Here is an 18,384-nt window from a genome sequence, read left to right on the forward strand (position 1 = left end):
TTTTTTTTTTTTTTTTTTGGTACCAGGGATTGAACTCGGGTCCTTGCACTTGCAAGGCAGGCCACCAAACTGCTGAGCTAAATAAATCCCCAGCCCTTTTTCTGGACTCTTAAGGGTACCCAGTGACCCTCATGGGCAGCCAAGTTGAGGATCACTGCTGTGTGCATCTGATGTATTGCAGCAGTACTCATAGCTTAGGGTAAGCAGAAGGCAGATGTAGACGTCAGGCAGCCCAGGGCAGTGCAGTATTTCTGCAGGTAGAAGGTGATCACCCCAATGACCCTCAAGTCTGGCCACACTCCAGAGTTACCTGGGGTACTTTTAAAAAACAGGAATGGTGTCACAATCTCGGGTTGGCAACCAAGCATCTGAGATCCCTGGGAGCCCCTGCGCTTCTCTGACACCAGTCAGGGGTTGAAGGAGACAAGATGTGCTGGTGATAGAGGAGGATGGAAGAACCGTGGCCTTGGAAATCAACTCAGTGAGGGATTCTGTAGCTTCAATTCTCCAAGACCACAGCCTAGAGATACAGGCTATGCCCTCCTGTGGGCCCTGAATGCTAGGGGACTCACCATGCGAGATGCAAGCTCTAGCAGTTCCCGCTTGGCCTGCTGCACGCCCTGTGGGTCTCCCTCGATTCGGATCAGGTTGCTCTTCTCACTGTCAGGAGGGATGCGCACGGACACCTTGTACTGGTCTTTGATTCTGTTTACTTGGGATATAAAGGGAAACACACCTTGGACACAGAAGCTATGATGGCCTGCCTACCAATGACTGACAACCAGGAGGGACAGGACCAAGCCCCGAAAGTCCCAGTCAGTTATTCCCACAAACCAAACAGCACAACTAGTCTCCAGAATAAGAGTTTCTGTTGTCTAAAATCAGAACTGGACATGGAGTTCACCAGCCTGCAAGTTTTTCAGAGCACTGGATCCCAGACTCGCATGCAAGCTGGCATGGCCCTGAGTCTGCAAATGTGTCTGAGATGCAGTTGGTCTATGGTGTGACTGGGCTTTCAAACACTTAAAACACCCCAGGTGGGATTAATGTGTAAACAAGTTCGGAAATGATAATTCAGGTAAAAAGATTACACAGATTAAAGCAGCAACAGCCCCCACTGTGCATCTAAAAGCTCATAAGAATCACATTACTGCTCAGAGACTCTAGCATTAGTCCAGATCCAAATTGAGTCTGCTGCTGTCTTTGCAAAACAAATGGAGTTGCAAACACTCCTGCAGCCACCTTCCCTGACACAACCAGGAGCTTTGAAAGCTCTGGAAAAGCCTTATCACCAGGAGCTGAGGAAGACATTTGCTCACTGTGTGCATATTCCAAACTGCACAGAGACGGTGACAAGGAAGGCAGTGTGTGCTGGGGAATGGCATGAAAAGACAACTGTTCCAAGTGGATGACATAGGAGAAGGAGAGCAGCAGACAGAGAATGGCATCAAATTTAGATTACAGGAGAATACGCGGGTTAGGAACTAAATCAGAAGAAAACAGAACAGACACAAATTGTTGCCCATGCTACATAAAAGGCTCTACAATTCTTAGAAAAGCAGAAACCCGAAATTACTGTTCCACTGTACTCCCTCACACTTTAAAGTAAACACCACAGTTAACCAAGACAAAAAGCAAAATCCCTGAAGCAAGTTCATAGTGTGCATACAGTCCAAGCAGCACTGGAGATTCCTGTCCCTGTCACAAACATGTCCCAGGGTACAAGACTGGCAAAAGGCAGAGTATACTGTTCACAGACCACAGTGGAGAGAACAAGACTTGTTTACTTATAACAAAAATAAATGGCATCTGCCTGGCAAGCGTGAGGTCTTGAGTTTGATCCCAGGTACACACACACATACATAAATAAATGGGTGTTAGTTGTCAGGAAACTGAGAAAGGATCCTTTGTCGATGGAGTGATCTAGGAACACATCAGTCTACCACACCACCTGAAGGTAAAACCCAGAACACGTAAGCATCGTGCTGTGTGGCCAAGAGCACGTGGTTAAACCAGGTGAGGGAGAGGGATGCTGCCAAATGCTCCACTCAAACATGTCTGAAGCCCAGCATCCTGGCTATTCCCACACTCGGCCCTAGACAAGTCAAACCATGAGCCTAGGCTTGACACGTGACTGGTTGTTCAACAGCATCCCTTTCCAAGTTGGGATTTGGGCACAAGCACTAAAAATACTGGGGTAACAGAAGGATGCACTCCTCACCTCATGTGTGCCTTCAGGGTGACCCCAACAGGTTGATTTTTCAAAGTAACAATTTATTTACTTTTCTTTTTTAGTATTGAGAATCAAACTCAGGGCCTTGAGCTTGCCAGGCAGGTGCTACACCACTGAGCTACATCCCTGACTCAAAGTACTAATTTAGCAGTAGGCTAAACAACCTGAGATTGGCCACAGCCTTTCCTTTCCTTATGCAGAAGAAAAGTGGCCTCTTCCAGCAGCTGGAGGAGGCAACACATCAGAAACTCCCAGGGCAGCAGCAGTGGCCTGGGCTGTCTACAATGAGGTCCCTGTCTCACAGCTGTCAAGGCCACCTCAGGGCTTTAGGGTACCCTGCAGAGGCTTGGGACCCACACTCTTGCAGCTCACTCACTGTTGGCACCGCTCTTCCCAATGAGGTGTCTGTGGAACCTGTGGTCAATGTTGATCTCCACGTAGTCCATCCGGTTAATCTGTGGGAGGTAGCCCAAGGCAGATCAGCAAGAGACACAGGCTTTAGGCCCAGGAACACACTGGGATTCAGACAAGGAGCCCAATCTCCAGCCCAGAGAATGCCAACTCCTACCTTTTTTCAACAATGAATGGCAGAAGCTGTTGCCAGATTGTCCCTCTGGTGCCCCTGGAAGGCCTCGCCTTCAAAATAGTCTCTTCTAACCCAAAGCAAGTTTAAAAAAATCTCTGGCCAGCTCCTGCACATTTCAGGGTCTACCAACCAACCAACCAGCTAGGCTGCCCTCTGATGTCTGTGCCCCCTTGGGAGGTCTAAGGATACCCTGGCTGGCCAGAGCCTCCTGCACCACCAGCACACAGACTGCGGAAGGGGCACGTACCAAGTCTTTGACCATACTTTCAATCTGTTCCTGGGCCACATTTACATCTTCTGTGGGACCTTCAAGGGTGATCTTGTCTTCGCCTTCCGTGAACTCGATGTGAACCTGCCAGACAGAAATAAGCAGAGTATGGGTGAGGATAACTGGTGTAGCTGCAGCGCCCTCTGCCTCTGCATGAAACTGCTTGTCCCAGGAGATCACCGGCATTCTCCTGAAGGCAGGAGACAGCCCCAAACTGCTTTATGAGTACTTGGTAGGTGAGGAGGTCATACCTACCACTGCCATGAAAAGCTGAGAGGCAAAGATGACTTTGGAAGAGTGAGACAGATGGCAGGGATGAGATTTTAAAACAAGCACAGCTGCCTGAAGAGGTATAGTCACTCACACAGGGCCAGGCTGCTGCCCAGCCTGGTTTCTAACATGTGAGGCAGTGTACCTGGAGAGGAAGGGGGATCTACCAGCATCTAGTGAGTCAGGAGTGTGAAGCCAGAGCAAGCTAAACAACAGTAAAGTAGACACTGGTCTCAACAACAAAGGGGTGGCACTCTGCCATGTCTTTCCTATTCAAGATTCCTGGGCACTGCTGTCTCCTCTTTGAAAGTCCCATTAAATTCATATTTAACAGTTTGTATATAAGTTTTTTTCTCCTCACACTATAATGCCTAAGTGTTGTGTTTCTTAAGACGGTGACTAATGCATATCCTCTCTAGTTACAAAGGCCAGTGACTGCTGTCAAGAGCTAAACACACTGCACTCTCCTGTAACCACCCATGGGAACCGATTGTATTTAACAGGACAAAACAGCAACAGCAAAACAATGTTGGGAAAACTCCACAGACTAAAAATGTTTCCTTACCTTTGGCATCTGCTGAGTGATTTTGGCCAGGTTCTGCCCTTTCTTACCAATGATGAAACGGTGAAGCCAGGAAGGGGCAGAGACTGAGGAGACCGTGAAACTATTGGCCTAGGAAAAACAGAAAAATAGGCTCATGGGTTTGTAGAGCTCAAGGTATGTTAAAACCAAAGTAAAATTGCTCACCCTACCCAGACACACTTCACTGAGTCCAGGCCCTCAAGATACACCAGGCAAAACCTGGCCATCGAGGGCACCCAGAAATTCACCAAAATCAAGCATACTTCACTCTCCAGGCGGCTACCTTGGCATAGACTTCGGTCAATGCCTGCCCCAACTTCTCAGGCTCGCCTCGCAGGATCACAGTCTCAGAGGCACTGTCTGAGGGTGGGATCTCAACAGAGACTCCCGTTCTCTCGAGGATCTCCTGCAGTGAATTACCCTTCGGCCCGATGACATACTTGTGCTGGGATTTCTTCACCTCCACCGCGATGGTTGTGGTCTTCTTTTTCTAATTAAGAGCATCGTAAGGGCAGTCAGCAGGGAAGGCGGAGGAGGCGGGCAGTGGGGACAGGACAACACTGCCGACAGAGTAGGAAGTGAGCTGAAGGGCCTAGACCACATGTGCCAGTCCCCAAGTGGGGCTGTAATCCCGACACCCCACTTTTTTTTTGTATCAGGGATTGAACTCAGGACCCTGAGCTTGCAAGGAAGGTGGCAGCACCACCGAGCCCAAAAACCCCACTTTTTAAGGACTGGACTTCCCTCATGTCCAGTCATCCTGAATGATAATGTCAATCTGGAAGACATGAAAACATTAAGACCTTTCTCCAAGTTAAGGAACAAGTTCTGAACCTGAGAGCTCGGCTGCCTTGTGCTAACAGCTTTAACGAACAATGCAAACAGTTCTATGCTGCAGATGCCACCCCTGATGCAGCCAGAGGCCCAGGCAGGATGCACACACAACAAGACAGTGAGAATGCCAGCCTTGACCATGGACACTCTGTACTAAGCTGTATGTCGAAGGTAAGAGGACGAGGGGCAGCACAAGTCTTAAATCCATATCCAGCAAAATCCTGTTCCCTCTTCCCACTCATGGCCTCCACCTCCTGCAGTGCACACCTTTTCCTCGTAAATCTTCTTGATCCGAGCCACAGCCTGAGCCAACTGCTCCTTCTCTCCAGTGAAGACAATCTCTGTCCGGCTGACGCTGGGTGGAGGGATGTTTATGCGTGTCCCCGTCTCCTGCATGATCTCACCCACGAGCCTGTTGTACGGCCCTGCGATGAAGGGGTGGAAGGCCTTCTCCACCTCAAGCCTCTCCACAGCACGCTTATCCTAGACAGGACAGGATGGACTGGTAAGGATAGCTGAGGACCAACAGGGCTTTCCAGGGCCAGAGCCGAGGCATGGCAGGCAGGCTGTATACTACCAGGCCTCTAGGAGTGAGGCTGGTGCTGGGAAGCTGGAAGGGACTCGGGCACCAGAGGCCTCACCTGCTCAGCAGAGATGAGAAGGACTTCATGGCGAGCTTTCTCAATGCCTTCTTTGGTGCCAGTGATCTTGATCTGATTGCTGGGGTCATCTGGGCGTGGGATCTGGATTTTGGTTGCAGTTTTTAGCTCTAAGTCTTGCAATTTTTCCCCATTTTTGCCAATAACAAAGCGATGGTGTTCCTTAGGAATGGGAACAGTTGCTGAAGCCTATAGAAGCAAGAGAATCAAACAAACAAAAAAAAACCTTGTGTTTGTGAAAAAGCATATTTCTCCATGAGATTCTTTTACTGGAATGTCACCAAACCTACCCCATCTGGTGGAAGGGTGTGAGCTGAAATGGCATGCCATGCTTGTGGGGGGCATGTCTAACCCCATCAGTCCAGTTTAAGGACACCTGCATCAAGCTCACCCCAAATGGAACCTATGCCTGCAGGGGAGATGGGAGGAGACAAACTCATGGAGGTGGGTCAGGAAGAGGCAAGAGACTGTACACACAGAAACCCTGTACATACAACTGTTTTACTATTTTCTAGTACTACTTTTTTCCTTTTTTTTTACTACTTTTCCTCCTTGTAACATGAAGAAAACAGACTCTAGAAGTCAACAGCCTTAACTTAAACAAGTAATAGCCAGCTAAAAGGTATAATCCCCAGTACCACACACACACACAACACAAAATCCAGGAAGAATGGCATACTCCTGTGATCCCAGCACTCTGGCAAGCTGAGATAGGAAGACTGCAATTTCTGCAGTCTGGGTGATTCAGCAAGACCCTGTCTCAAAATGAGTAATAAAGGACCTGGCATATAGCTCAGAGCAAAGGTCTTGGGTTCAACTCCCAGAACCACACACCCACATGTACACACATATGAGTATAATAGAAAAGATGGCACATTTCTAATAAGACAAAAAAATGGTGAGACACAAACAACAATAAAAAGTATAACATATAAGAAAACACGCTTTAAAAGACAAAAGAATGTTTAAAGCATAAAGATGTTAATTCTTATAAGATTAATTTTTAAAAATTACTATGGTTTTGAGCTCAAAGATGATTATAAAGTTTGCATGGTAAAACAAACAAGAATAGAACAGACAAGAAAACCCTAAGAAAGTAGATACAAGGTAGATGTGGTAATAAGGCAACAAGGTATTAAGGTACCAGGCACTCAAACTTAAAACCATTACCAATAAAATGGGAAACCATGAGCACAAAGAGATTTAGGAAGCTGAAGCAGGATCACTTCACATTTGAGGCCAGCCTGAGCTTGTGAGTTCAATGCCAGTCTGAATTGTATAGTGAGACCCTGTCTCAAAAAAACTACAGAATTTTAAAACAGCAGTGACAGTTGTATGGAAAAAGGTAAAACTCAATCCCCTTTGCAACAAGCTAACCTCACCCCTCTCTCCCATTTCAGTGCCACCACACCTGACTTGGTTACACTTTCGTACGTCTTGGAAGTCAAAAACCTTTCCTAACAGTGTCTCAGAACCATACAAATAATAAACGTGATGACACAAGAATAAAACACTCATAGAGAAAAACACACCAAGATAAAAAAAAATGACAGATTAAAAAATTATTTATAATTTAAATTACTGATGGCTGTTAAAAGCACTTAAGAGCTCCTGAGAACTAAGGAAGATGAATAACATGATAGAAAAATGGAGACTAGAACAGACATTTCAGAAAAAAACTGCAAATACACATTGAAAGTATGTTCAGCTTTATTTCAGACTGGCAAAAACTCAAGTATTAGGTGAGCCTCACTCTCAGTGCTGATTAGAGCACATCCTTTTTTGTGGTACCAGGGATGGAACCCAAGGGCTCACTCATGCTAAGCAAGCACATTCCTGGCCCTTTGTGTTTTTTATTTTGAGAAAGAATTTCCGTTAGTTGCTCCCTCTGGCCTTGAACTTGTCATCCTCCTGCTTCAGCCTTCTGAGTAGCTTAGGTTACAGTCCTGCGTCAACATGCTTGGTATCATGGCTGACATCTAGATGTCCCCCCGCAAAGCCTCCTATGATCATGGGTGGGGCTTTTGGGAGTCATGAGCGTGCAATACTGGATTAATCCAATGATTGGTTTAACACAGTTCTGAGTATAGGAAGACTCACCCTGGGTGTGGGTGGCACCAAGCAATAGGTTTATAGCCTGGATAGAATAAAAAGGGAAAGAAGGAAGGCTTATTGCTTCCTGCCTGCCACACCATAGACTGTTTCCCTGCCAGGCCCCTCTGTCTTGGAACCAGCTGACTGGACTGAAACCTCTACAAACCGTGAGCCAAAACAAACCTTTCCTCTTGTAACTTATGAATGTCAAGGATTTTATTGCAGTAATGAAAAAAAAAAACCCTCTAAGATATCTGGCAAGATGCACACCTTTTAGGGGAGCAGAATTGATCTATAGTAGTCAAATTACATGGGTGGTCACCCTCTGACCCAACCATAATCTACCCCAAAACACACCTAGTGAAACAGGAATACCACACGCACACAGTTTTTACTGACATAAATGATAATAGCCAACGTCTTGAAACCACCCAAATGCCTATCCATAGGAGGCTTGAATAAATTACAGCATAACCACAGAATATGGATAATCATTATTTATTGACATAGAGTCCTCTGAAATATAGTAAGAAAAAAAAGTCAGGTACAAAACCAGTTTATGACAAATTGTTTCGCTTCTAATCTTAAACAGAAACAATGAAGAATAAGCCAAGGACTCGGTAGGAATGTTAACCCATAAGTAGGGTTGGCAATGAATGGATAAAGATGACCACAAAGAAGGATGACCTTCAGACATTTATAGCTAAATGGATGGACCTCGACACCATACTCATAAGTGAAATAAATTGGTCACATATGTTTAAATACTGCATTGTTTCTCTGGTATGAGAAACTGAAAGTGGAAATAAGGACTATAATGTATAATAGATATTGGGAAATGGGAAGAGGAACGAGGGAGGGTTGGAGAAAGGAAGGAAAGGACAAGAAAAAACGGTGAAAAAGAAGGAAAAAATGGAAACAAAGCTTTTGTATATAGGAAGGGGAGGAGGCTTGGGGGGGGGATAGGGTTAAAAAAAAAAAGAGGGTTGTGGACAGGGTAAAAACCACAGGCCAGGAGGGTGAGCTCCCTGAATGTATCTTATACAATATTGCCACTACAACTATATAAATGTGGATGCAGGCTTTAAAAATTGAAATAAAACAAATGAACCCAACAGGTTCATAACAGGACAGGAAAATCCTGAAGAAGTAATTTCAATTTTAAAATGCTGCCGTTTTTCATTTGAATTAGATATAGTTTGAAATCATGATCGCTTTCTTCTCATAAACCCCAAGCAGTGTCACTAGCAAAGATGGGGCAATTTTAAACCTTTGATCACCATGGAAGATGGCAGACTACCAACACAGAATGAGCAGTGACAATGGGAGAAGGAGCGAATATCAAGTCAGGAACTTCCCACTCAACTGTGTCAATGCAGAAATCCTTCCCCCTAGAGCACCAGCCAACTTATGGCAGGGAGATACAGAAAACCATCATTTGCAATTCTTAATGACCTTAGACAGTGGTCACCAACATCTGATAAAACTATTAAGCAAGGAAAAAACTAACAACGAACTTTATATGAGATGGGTCAAGCTGAAGACATCCAAGTCTAAGGACCAGGCTCAGAATCAGTCCATCAGCTACACCACCAAGTACATAGCACACTGAACATGTTTCCCTGCCACACAAGTTGAATGTGAAAGTAACCGGGCCCTGACCTAACAATGGTCTGCAAGAAATCATGAGGGATAGCAGAACAGATCGCCTTCCCACAAACCAATGGCATTAAAAAAGGTGGGACATGCTGCGAAGGAGCAAGAGATCTGTGACTCTGCAACCAAACTCAGTGCTTAGCTTTTAGTAGGAACAAACCAACTGGAAAAGTTATCTGGGATAATGAGAAACCTACCATTGACAGGGTCAAATACAAATATCTTAGCGCCTCTATGTGAGAGAATGGCAGAATGGTTATATTCAGACATATTATTCACAGGTGAAATAATGTACCTAGGATTTGCCTTAAAATAGTTGAGGGCTAGAGATATAGCTCACTGTATAGTGCTTGCCTAGCATATGAGGTCCCAAGTTTAATTCCTGAGAGGGAAGTGAAGGGCAAGGGAGTCACCTAGGGATGAGAGCTTTCATATGACCCAACCCGTGCTATGTTCCTTCCTTCCACAGTGTCCAATCACAAAACGCGACACTCAAATTTCTATTGACAAGCACACAACAGCAGAAATTTCAGAGCCTATAAGGCACCAAACACAATGCTAAACAATTATAATCAACATTTTCACCTTCATGGCACTTAAATATTTAATTCAGCTGAGTGTGGTAGCACTTGCTGGAAGGCTGAAGCAGGAAGACACAAGGGCAAGCCTAGCCTGGGCAACTTAAATGATTTAGTACATCCCTGCCCCTCCCCCAATCCATAGCACCACACAAAATGTAATTCTATGAAGCTAGCTGGGTTGTGGGATTGTCCCGAGGCCTTGTGTGGCCAAGCAGGGTCAGATTCCCCTCTAGCCACTCTGTTCTAGAGCCATAACCCACTTGGGCTCATGGAAGTTCAGCGGCAGGAAGAGGAACCCCCATCTCTGAACAAATCCATTCAGTGCAATATCTGTCCTGTAACATTTCAACCCTTTTCTACCCTTTACTTGTTCTTGGGGAAAAATGTTATCATAGATTTAGTTACCCCAATAGTCTTCAACTAAATTCTAAGTACTTGCATAAGACTACCAAGATTAGGGAATGGGTTTAAAAGAAACAGAATCTGAATCTATAATCTCCCAAGACTGGGGCCTGGAAATGTGTATTAACAAATGCACCAGCTGATTCTCATGCAAAACCTGGGATCTGCTGATCTATGTACCACCTAGCAAGCCCAGCAGCCATTTAGTGTCTCACACTCTGGGATAAGCCTTTTAATTTTCAGTGTTTATTCAAATGGCTGAAGTGTTAGGTGTCTGAGTTCCATCACTGACTTAGTGGACTTTCATGAAAATGTCAGGGGTTCCTAAGGTTGCTGTTCTAACTCCAAGGAACTGGAGTTAGGAATCCAAGTAAGTTCCAGCCCACACCAGAAACACTAGCAAATGGCACTAGTACACAGCTGCTTGGAGGCACCAGGCCTGGGGATAGTCACCTGAGTCTGCAATCTAGCAACAATGTCCTTCCTGGCTTTCATGACAGCATCCAGTTTCCCTGAGACCATGATGGAGAGGCCTTGGTCTTTGGCCAGAGAGAGCTCCAGGTGAGCACCGGTCCTCTGCATGATCTCAAGACAGATTTTTGCTTGTTCACCTTCTCCAAATTGGTTCATGTCCTTATATTTTCTTTCCTCCAGGGGCACATGGAACACCTGCTCAGAAAAGGCCAAAACAAGGGAGAACTTTAAGATACCAAAAAAGGAGACAGAAGGATAGTCAACAGTTAGGAATACATCTTCATTTACCACCCTATAGAAAATTGACAAACTGGTTAACTACCAGTGGACAGTAATGGAGACTGGACTGTAGTGAAGGGAAATGCACACAGGACCAAAGAATCTGATAAATACTGCCTGTGGGTCAGTCTTAGGGTACAAGGGATGTTGGTGAGCATGGCAGAAGCTGTACTTCCCAAGCATCCCTGGGTTGGGGGCTGGCTAAGTCTGAAGGTGCTTTCCCAAAGAACCCACAGCTTTGTATGTTCAAACCCTTGCACCAGACCCTATTGCTTCCTACAAGGAAAGACAGGGTAATAAAGAATGGCATTTCTACCTGAGTGATGACGGAGGCCTTAATGGGACGGATCTTGTTATTCCAGGCTCCACTAGGTTCCTGGGCACTTTCCAAGCAAGCCGCTTTCTCAGGAAGTGGAGGGAAAGCATCCTTGTATGTTGGAGGGTCACTCTCTTCTTCTGAATTTAAATTGGCCACTGGACCAGCCAACACAGATTAAAAGGAAGACACTACTTTTAATGATATCAAAAAACAATACAAAACCCCATTTTAAGGACCCTTCCCTGAAATACCAATCGCTTGAGCAACAACATCCCTCCTGGATTCTCCTCATTCAGTGTTCGGAAAGGGCCTGGCACTCTGAGTGTGTGAGCTGGTAGGGGCCAGAGACTTCCAATCCCCGGCAGCTCAGTCCTGTCTCTCCACATGGTCCCACATGAACAATAGGCACAGACAATATGAGCCCCACTCCCCTTCTGGGGTGAGTCAGCTCTCTGAAGGCAGGTCTTGCTGCAAAGTCTTTTAATACCATATCCACAAGTCTCCGGCACCAAGCAGGCCTTTAAACTGGAAAAACAATGCCAGATGTTGGTGCTGCCTAGCATGGCCTCTAAGAGACGCCCTCCAGGTATGTTCCACTTGTTCTTACACAGTGATACACAATGCAAAATTAACTCCCATGGGAACTGCTGCTTCTGTTACCACCCCAACACAAGGAAGAGAAGAACAAGACTTGTGGAAATCAGAGTCCTTAGCTAGTCATCACTTTCATCTCTCACAGTGTATGTTCACACTTTTATCCCATTAACCACAGTCTCTAGGAAAGGAAGGCCATGACTGTTCTGGATGTCCCACACCCTCAAGGTCAAGCAGTGTCCAGCAACAGCAGGGCCTGATGAAAATCCCACGAGTGTGTGTACACACCAAAAGAATGGGGGTGACCTTTGGAACTGGGCCTACCTCTGAGTCTAGTTTCACACTTGCTAGCCCCAAGGTCATGCTGCCCAGAACAGTGCCAACATCAGACCACCTGCCCTCACATGGAAGCTGAGGTGAACAGAAAGATCCCAAGCCTCTAGACACACAGAACCAGGACAGCAGCAGGGGCCAGGGCTCCAATGCCCCAAAAACAAGCAGTAAAATGTGGCTACCAAGACTGAGGCAGTAAATTTTAAATTTAAGAACAGATACTCAATTTACTTACTAGCCAACTTTAATTTGGGGGGGGGTTATCGGGAATTGAACTTGGGTCCTTGCCCTTGCGAGGCAGGCAGCAGAATCACTAAGCTAAATCCCCAGATAGAAAACTTTTAACAACTTGGTATAGAACAATGTATTCTTTCAATGGAAAAAATTTTGGAAAATTTAACTACAGATCAAGGACTTTAAGAAAATTTAGCATCCACATAAAAATGCCTTGTAGTTATAAGCACGCACCAGATTTTGAAGGGAAAGAAAAAGAATATAAAATAGTAATGGTTGTGGGCTGGGAATTTAGTTCAGTGGTTCTGCCATCTGCCTTGCAAGCACAAGGACCCGAGTTTGATCCCCACTATCGAGAAAAAAAAAAAAAAGTGTAATAGTAATGGTTGCATTTTCTTTAATACATTAACGTAAGAATAGTTTTAGACATTGGGTTAAATAAAATATTTTAAGATTAATTTCATCTGTTACTTTCTACTTTCAGACAGGTACCAGAAATGTTCAAGTTACCTCTGACCTGGCACTCTGTTCTACTCTTCATCCTGGCCAGCTGCTACTTAAAGCTCAGAAGCCAGGCCTCTGCCTTACAAGGCTTGGAAGTACTCCGCGATGTGCTGGAGCACAGATCTAGTGATCTGTGAGAGTAACTCAAAGATCCTTGATTCCAATGGCCAAACTCACTGGATCTACATCTCATATTCCTTCAGCACACCCAGCAGTGCCAAAGAGAATGTGTATTAGATGGGAGAGTCCTTTTTTTTTTTGAAACAAGGTTGCACTGTGTAGCCCAGGCTGGCCTCAGACTCCCACTGATTCTCCTGTCTCAGCCTCCCAGGGAAGTGCTAGGATTACAGGCATGCACCCCACACCCAGCAGGAATACTTCTGTGAAGGGCATGGAATTTGCCAAGTTTGGAAGGAGCATTGAGAAGTTATTAAGAGCACATGAAGGTGCTGTCACCTTTGATTTGTTGCGGAATCAGTCCACTTCGGTGTTCAGCAAAACTCTCTTGGGTCAAAACTGCAACAGAGCTCATGGTTGATATCACACCCACACACGATCCCGATTAGCCACTACAACAAGGGAGAAGGAATAAACCGTTAACCTAAGTTTTAACTAAGAAAACTACAGATTTTCATTTTCCTTATGATCTCTGATATAAGCTGATACTGAAACTCTCACTAATGGATGAATGCAAGTAAAGGAGGGTCCTCTTCAAGGCTGCCTGTCATTGAGGAGACCCAATACCAAGATGCTGGCAGTTAGTCTGCAAGGGCCATCCAGAAACAGTGCACCCCCTCCCTCTATTAACCCAGGGGCCTCAGAGACACAGTCTTGTATCACCCCACAGATGGCATAGACCCTGGGACCACTGTAACCTTCCAGCTGCTTGGCCTAGCTTCTACGCACAGATCAAAACCAGATCATTCTCTTAACAGATATCTCAATCTATTTGTTTTGTGAATTTGCTCACTGCATGTCTCCTGATGCTTACCCAAATCTATCACATGACAGTTGGTACAAAAAGCCAACCTGGATGACAAGGGGCTCACCAGGGACCAAAGAGAAATACTTCAGGATCCCTGCTATAGCAGGAAGAAGCAGTCTTATAGTGCTTTGCAGTTACAATAAAACAGGCCCACACAGTTCGCTCAGTGTCCCTGACGCCTGTGAACTGATCATTTTCCTCCTTTCTGACTGCCAGGTGTAGGAGGGACTCACCCTGGAGGGAACCTGGCTCAAGGCAGAGTTCCTCAGTTAGGAAAGCCAATGTATGCAGTGGGACCCGAGTGCTGAGGGCCATGGCTCCCTTATTAAGAAGATGGGCTACAGTTCACCAATCTGAGGTAGGAATTTGGCTTCCCCCTTCCCCACAGTTCCTACTAACAGCACATGAAAGAGCCCATTTTCTTCACCCAACTATGGACCAAAATTACCTTCCTTGCACCAATTTGGCAGAAAGTATAACAGTAGCAAGTAATTTAAGAAGTGAGTTTTTGCTTATTTTTACAACATAACAACATAACTCTCCCAAGTTCAGAAAACTAAACTTTTGTGTTCCAAAAGTGTCAAGCAAGATTCCAATTAGGATAATTCCAAACAAACACAACTGACATCTTAAAAAAACAAAAAAAGATGAAAAAGAGAAGGCAGAGTTCATAGTTGAGGGGCACACGTCTCAAGATTGCTCGAACAGTCTTGTGGTGAGGTCCAAAGGTACCACCAAACATGAACACTGGGACTAAAGAAACCCATTCTTGTCAGACTTACCAGCAAAACGGTCAATAGCCAGAAAGTCCGTCCTGAGGCCGCCTCTGTCAGCCTGCCAGCTTTTGCTGGTACGAGGCAGAAAGGGGAAGAAAAATCAGAGAAAAGTTATTCACTTCTTACTACTCAGTCCCTTTTACCTCTCAACCAGAAAAAGTCAAAATCTTTACACCTTGACTGCTACCACCAACACCTGGGCAAGTTTCTCAGGGAAATGATGAAAGAAGCCCTGCTCAGACCTTCAGAAGACAACTCTCTCAGGGACCCGAGGAAGTAATCCCTAAGTGCTTTCAGATTTAAGTATCTGGAAGTCAAATTCTCACGGAATTATCAGGCTGGTTCTGTGGGCACACCCACCTTCCTTGGACCCTCATAACTGCTGGCCATCAGCAGACAGAGAATGCGGGCATCTGGGCTCAGAGGAACCGAAGCACCTGTCCTTTCATATGAGTTCTGGGTAACTTTGCAGTTCCTCTGTCCTTCAGTCCCTCCTAACCCACTGGGGACATAGAAACCAGGACATAACATTGTTCAACTGGAAGAAACCCTCAAAGTCTTTCTGGGAAGGACCAAAAGCTATCCAGCAAAGTGAGAGGATGTAGGTGACTTTGCCTCGAGGGAACTGTGGATAGTGACAACTGGTGGGCTATGGGTTGGGTTTGAGCCCACACTCTGAGCTGGAGAAACAGGTAGCAGGAATAGCACTGTCCCTTAGGACCAAAGTAACCATGGGCTCTCCACAGGAGCTGACTTGGGGTTAAGTGGAACAGGAAACATGGACAAGTGGCATGTCATTATGGCCACTTTGGCCTAGACTTTTCAAAACTTTAAAAGCAAGGCCTGAGTCACATGGGGAAACTGCTACAATTCCAAGGCTGGAGCTGATATGGGGCCCCTTCCTGCTATTCACTAATGTGCCTAACTGAGGGGAAGATGGGACAAACTGATTAGGAGTACTAGAGAGCACTACTAACGAATTCTAACCTGTGAATTTTAAAGATTAAGGTAAAGAAGAAAAACTCTCAAACCACAGGCACAGTAGCACATTCATGCATCGTGCCCATGCTGGGATCCCATGTCTGGCCAGACCACATGGAGTCAGCCTGGAAACAAGATGGGCTTCTCTGTGCTGGGGGAAACTGCCAGGTATTCCACAGCACAATCTCCAGCCTTGCACACTCAACCCTGCCTCACAGTCCTTCTGTGAGGCCTTCAAGTACCTGGCCACCCACTGCCCAGCAGAGTTTGGCCTCCCGCTCTAGGTGGCCCCAGGTTCCAATGTCACTTCTTAAACCCAGCAGCCCACCCCCTTCCAATCCAGGTTCATCTATGTGACCTCAACCACACCCACATTCTTGTTCTGTGCTGCCACTTACAAGTCCCCCTGCTTCCAGGACCGGGTAAGTCTTCAGTGCTCATTGACAGCTACAGCAATGTCAAGTGCAATGTCAAATCAGCTGCATGAAGCTATGCAAGGCCCCTTTCCCATTCTGCACTGGTTATTGGTCTCTTCTGAGAACAAACGCTAACCACCTGAAGTCTATTTCAACTATTTTGTCCTTATTTTGCCTCCCTTAGTCTAACGGGCTTGAGAATAAAGTCTACACAACTGAGCCCACTGTCACTACCCAGGGAAAACCTGCAGCAGAGGCTCCAGCACTGCTTTCATGTGTAGCCAGGCACACATTGAATAAGCCTCCAGAGGACTACAGGCTGGCTTGACAGGACACACTGGGGACTTAGTCTCCAGGATTTTAAAGGACAATCTGTGAGCACTGGAAAGAATGGATCACAACCAGACACATCTATACTTAAGGGTTCTGGCGTCATCCAACAAGGCTCTTGCTTATATCTCAAATCCTGTTTGAAAAGAATCACCTTAAATACATGTCTGATGATCCATGTGTAAATGCAGACCAGATTCTGGAGCAAGAATCTTGATAAAGAGCCCGCTCATGCTTCACAAGGCCCTAAATCAGTGGGGACCAGCCCAGGTACACCTCGACTTGCAGCCACTATGCTGGCTCTGCCTCCACTGACAACTCCCAGAGGCCCATCGAGCTGCACCTGGGTCTTCAATGCCCCACAGCAGTGACTGAAGGTGAGTACGGCCTCCATCATGCTCTTCCACTCCTCAGTTCCCAGGAGACCTGAGGCAGATCCTTACCAAGGAACCAAAGCTCAACATAGGGTTTGGCTGATCCTCACTGAGCCAGTCACACTGCTCCTGTCAGGATAGAAACAGATCCTCAGCTGGTCTGGCCTGGTGGATATTCCTCAACCCAGGTTCAGGCCCACCAGGGACAGAAAGGCAAGGTGCCAGTGGGGGCCCAAGCCCTCTGTGTGGCTGTGAAGGTTCTGCCTGAGACCAAAGATGTATGAGAAAACCTACAGCTTCTTTCCCCATCTGGTCCAGACAGCTGGTCTCAGCAGTCCTGCTCCCACAGGCAGTTCACAACTGCCTACCCCACAGGGAGCTGGGGTAAAATAGCACCAAAGACCACAAATCTCAAACTTCTCAACTAGGACTTCAGGTTTTGTTTTCCAGGGTGTAAACATAGACAGGAGAGAGTCGTATTTTAATGTATAACTAAGCAGCCAACAGAACAAGAACTGAAGGAAGAAGGTAAAGTAAAAGCCAACAACTTCCTCTTCTACCCCAAGAACTGAGGCCACCATGAGTCCTGCAGCTGAGAAAAGTGAGGTTATGTCAGCTGTGTGACAGTGGAGGCCTGGCTGAGAAGTGGACGCTGAAAGGGCCTGAAGTGAATTCAACTTTTCTACTTCTGCAAAAGCAAGTATCTGATTCCCTGCTAAGCTTTGCCAACTATCTGCGTAAAGGCCACAAACTGCAGAGAGGATAAATTCCGTGCTAGCCCAGTTTGAAACTCCCGAGCTCTGCTCAACAGGCCAGACCCTCTGAGACCCAGGTGTCTCTTCAAAGTTAAAGCTGCTTACCTCCGTGCCCACAGAAATCCTGCAAGGAACTCCCCCCCCCCCGCAAGGTACTCAACACTACAAATTCCAGGGTGAAATCTAACCTTGCTCACAGAAAGAGAGCAGGCTGGAGTCTGAAGGGGTGTCCAGCTCAGCGAGGTGCGCAGAGGCCTGAAGCTCTGGGAGTTGGACCGGCCTGCAGAGGAACTTTCGCAGATGCCACCTCAGCATGGCCCTCCCACAGGCTACGAGCGCCCGCGGGCGGGGACAGGCTTAAAGGGACAGCAGCTCACTCTGCCTCACCCTTTTCATCCAAATTCGGTATTTTTCCGTAATGTATTTTTCATCCGCGGACCCTGGGGTTGGTCCAAGTTGCACTCGGGCTGAAGAGCCGGCAACTGCCCGCACTATGTTAAGTGTCAAGTGGAGGTGCCGCAGGCCTGGCCCGGTTCAGAAACAGGCTCACTGGGTCGGGCGGTTCGGCTGAAGCGCGAGGACCCTGGGCCAACCGCAACTGGGCAGGAGAGGCGGTCGGTGCGGGGGAGGGGCGCTCAGACGCCCACGTCACCAACCTGGCCAGGTCGCCGCCCCTCCCCCACCGCAGCGCCAGAGCCGGGAGCTCCTATACTGAGGCCGCGGGACAGGGACGGGAACGGGATGGGGACGGGAAGAGGGAAAGGATCGACCGGCGCGGACTTGGGAAAGTTTCTGTGCCCGCCCGCGCGCCGCGGCCATGCGCGGAGTGACACGTAGCAGCCCCCGCCCGCAGTCCGACAGGGG

The 18,384-nt window shown here is 46.7% G+C and overlaps 1 protein-coding gene across 4 annotated transcripts in view; it reads right to left on the reverse strand.

Annotated features, from left to right (window-relative positions):
• Positions 1 to 18,384, reverse strand: part of Hdlbp (high density lipoprotein binding protein) — a 62,696-nt gene that overhangs the window by 18,564 nt on the left and 25,748 nt on the right. For 2 of the 4 annotated variants that reach the window (XM_010606648.3, XM_010606651.3), the window contains exons 2-12: positions 14,671 to 14,735; positions 13,360 to 13,472; positions 11,236 to 11,393; positions 10,620 to 10,835; positions 5,416 to 5,622; positions 5,042 to 5,257; positions 4,224 to 4,430; positions 3,923 to 4,030; positions 3,067 to 3,171; positions 2,610 to 2,688; positions 573 to 712 (exon numbers count right to left, since the gene is read on the reverse strand). In XM_010606648.3, coding sequence (XP_010604950.1) covers positions 573 to 712; positions 2,610 to 2,688; positions 3,067 to 3,171; positions 3,923 to 4,030; positions 4,224 to 4,430; positions 5,042 to 5,257; positions 5,416 to 5,622; positions 10,620 to 10,835; positions 11,236 to 11,393; positions 13,360 to 13,435 — 1,512 coding nt within the window. In that variant the 5' untranslated portion in view covers positions 13,436 to 13,472; positions 14,671 to 14,735. Of the gene's footprint in view, positions 1 to 572; positions 713 to 2,609; positions 2,689 to 3,066; positions 3,172 to 3,922; positions 4,031 to 4,223; positions 4,431 to 5,041; positions 5,258 to 5,415; positions 5,623 to 10,619; positions 10,836 to 11,235; positions 11,394 to 13,359; positions 13,473 to 14,670; positions 14,736 to 16,834; positions 16,895 to 17,708; positions 17,836 to 18,384 lie in introns of those variants that run through there. The other 2 variants (XM_010606650.3, XM_010606649.2) reach the window with 2 other exon arrangements.

Source organism: Fukomys damarensis, unplaced genomic scaffold (assembly GCF_012274545.1).
Source record: "Fukomys damarensis isolate Sample0158 unplaced genomic scaffold, DMR_v1.0_HiC HiC_scaffold_16, whole genome shotgun sequence".
NCBI classification, from domain to species: Eukaryota; Metazoa; Chordata; class Mammalia; order Rodentia; family Bathyergidae; genus Fukomys; species Fukomys damarensis.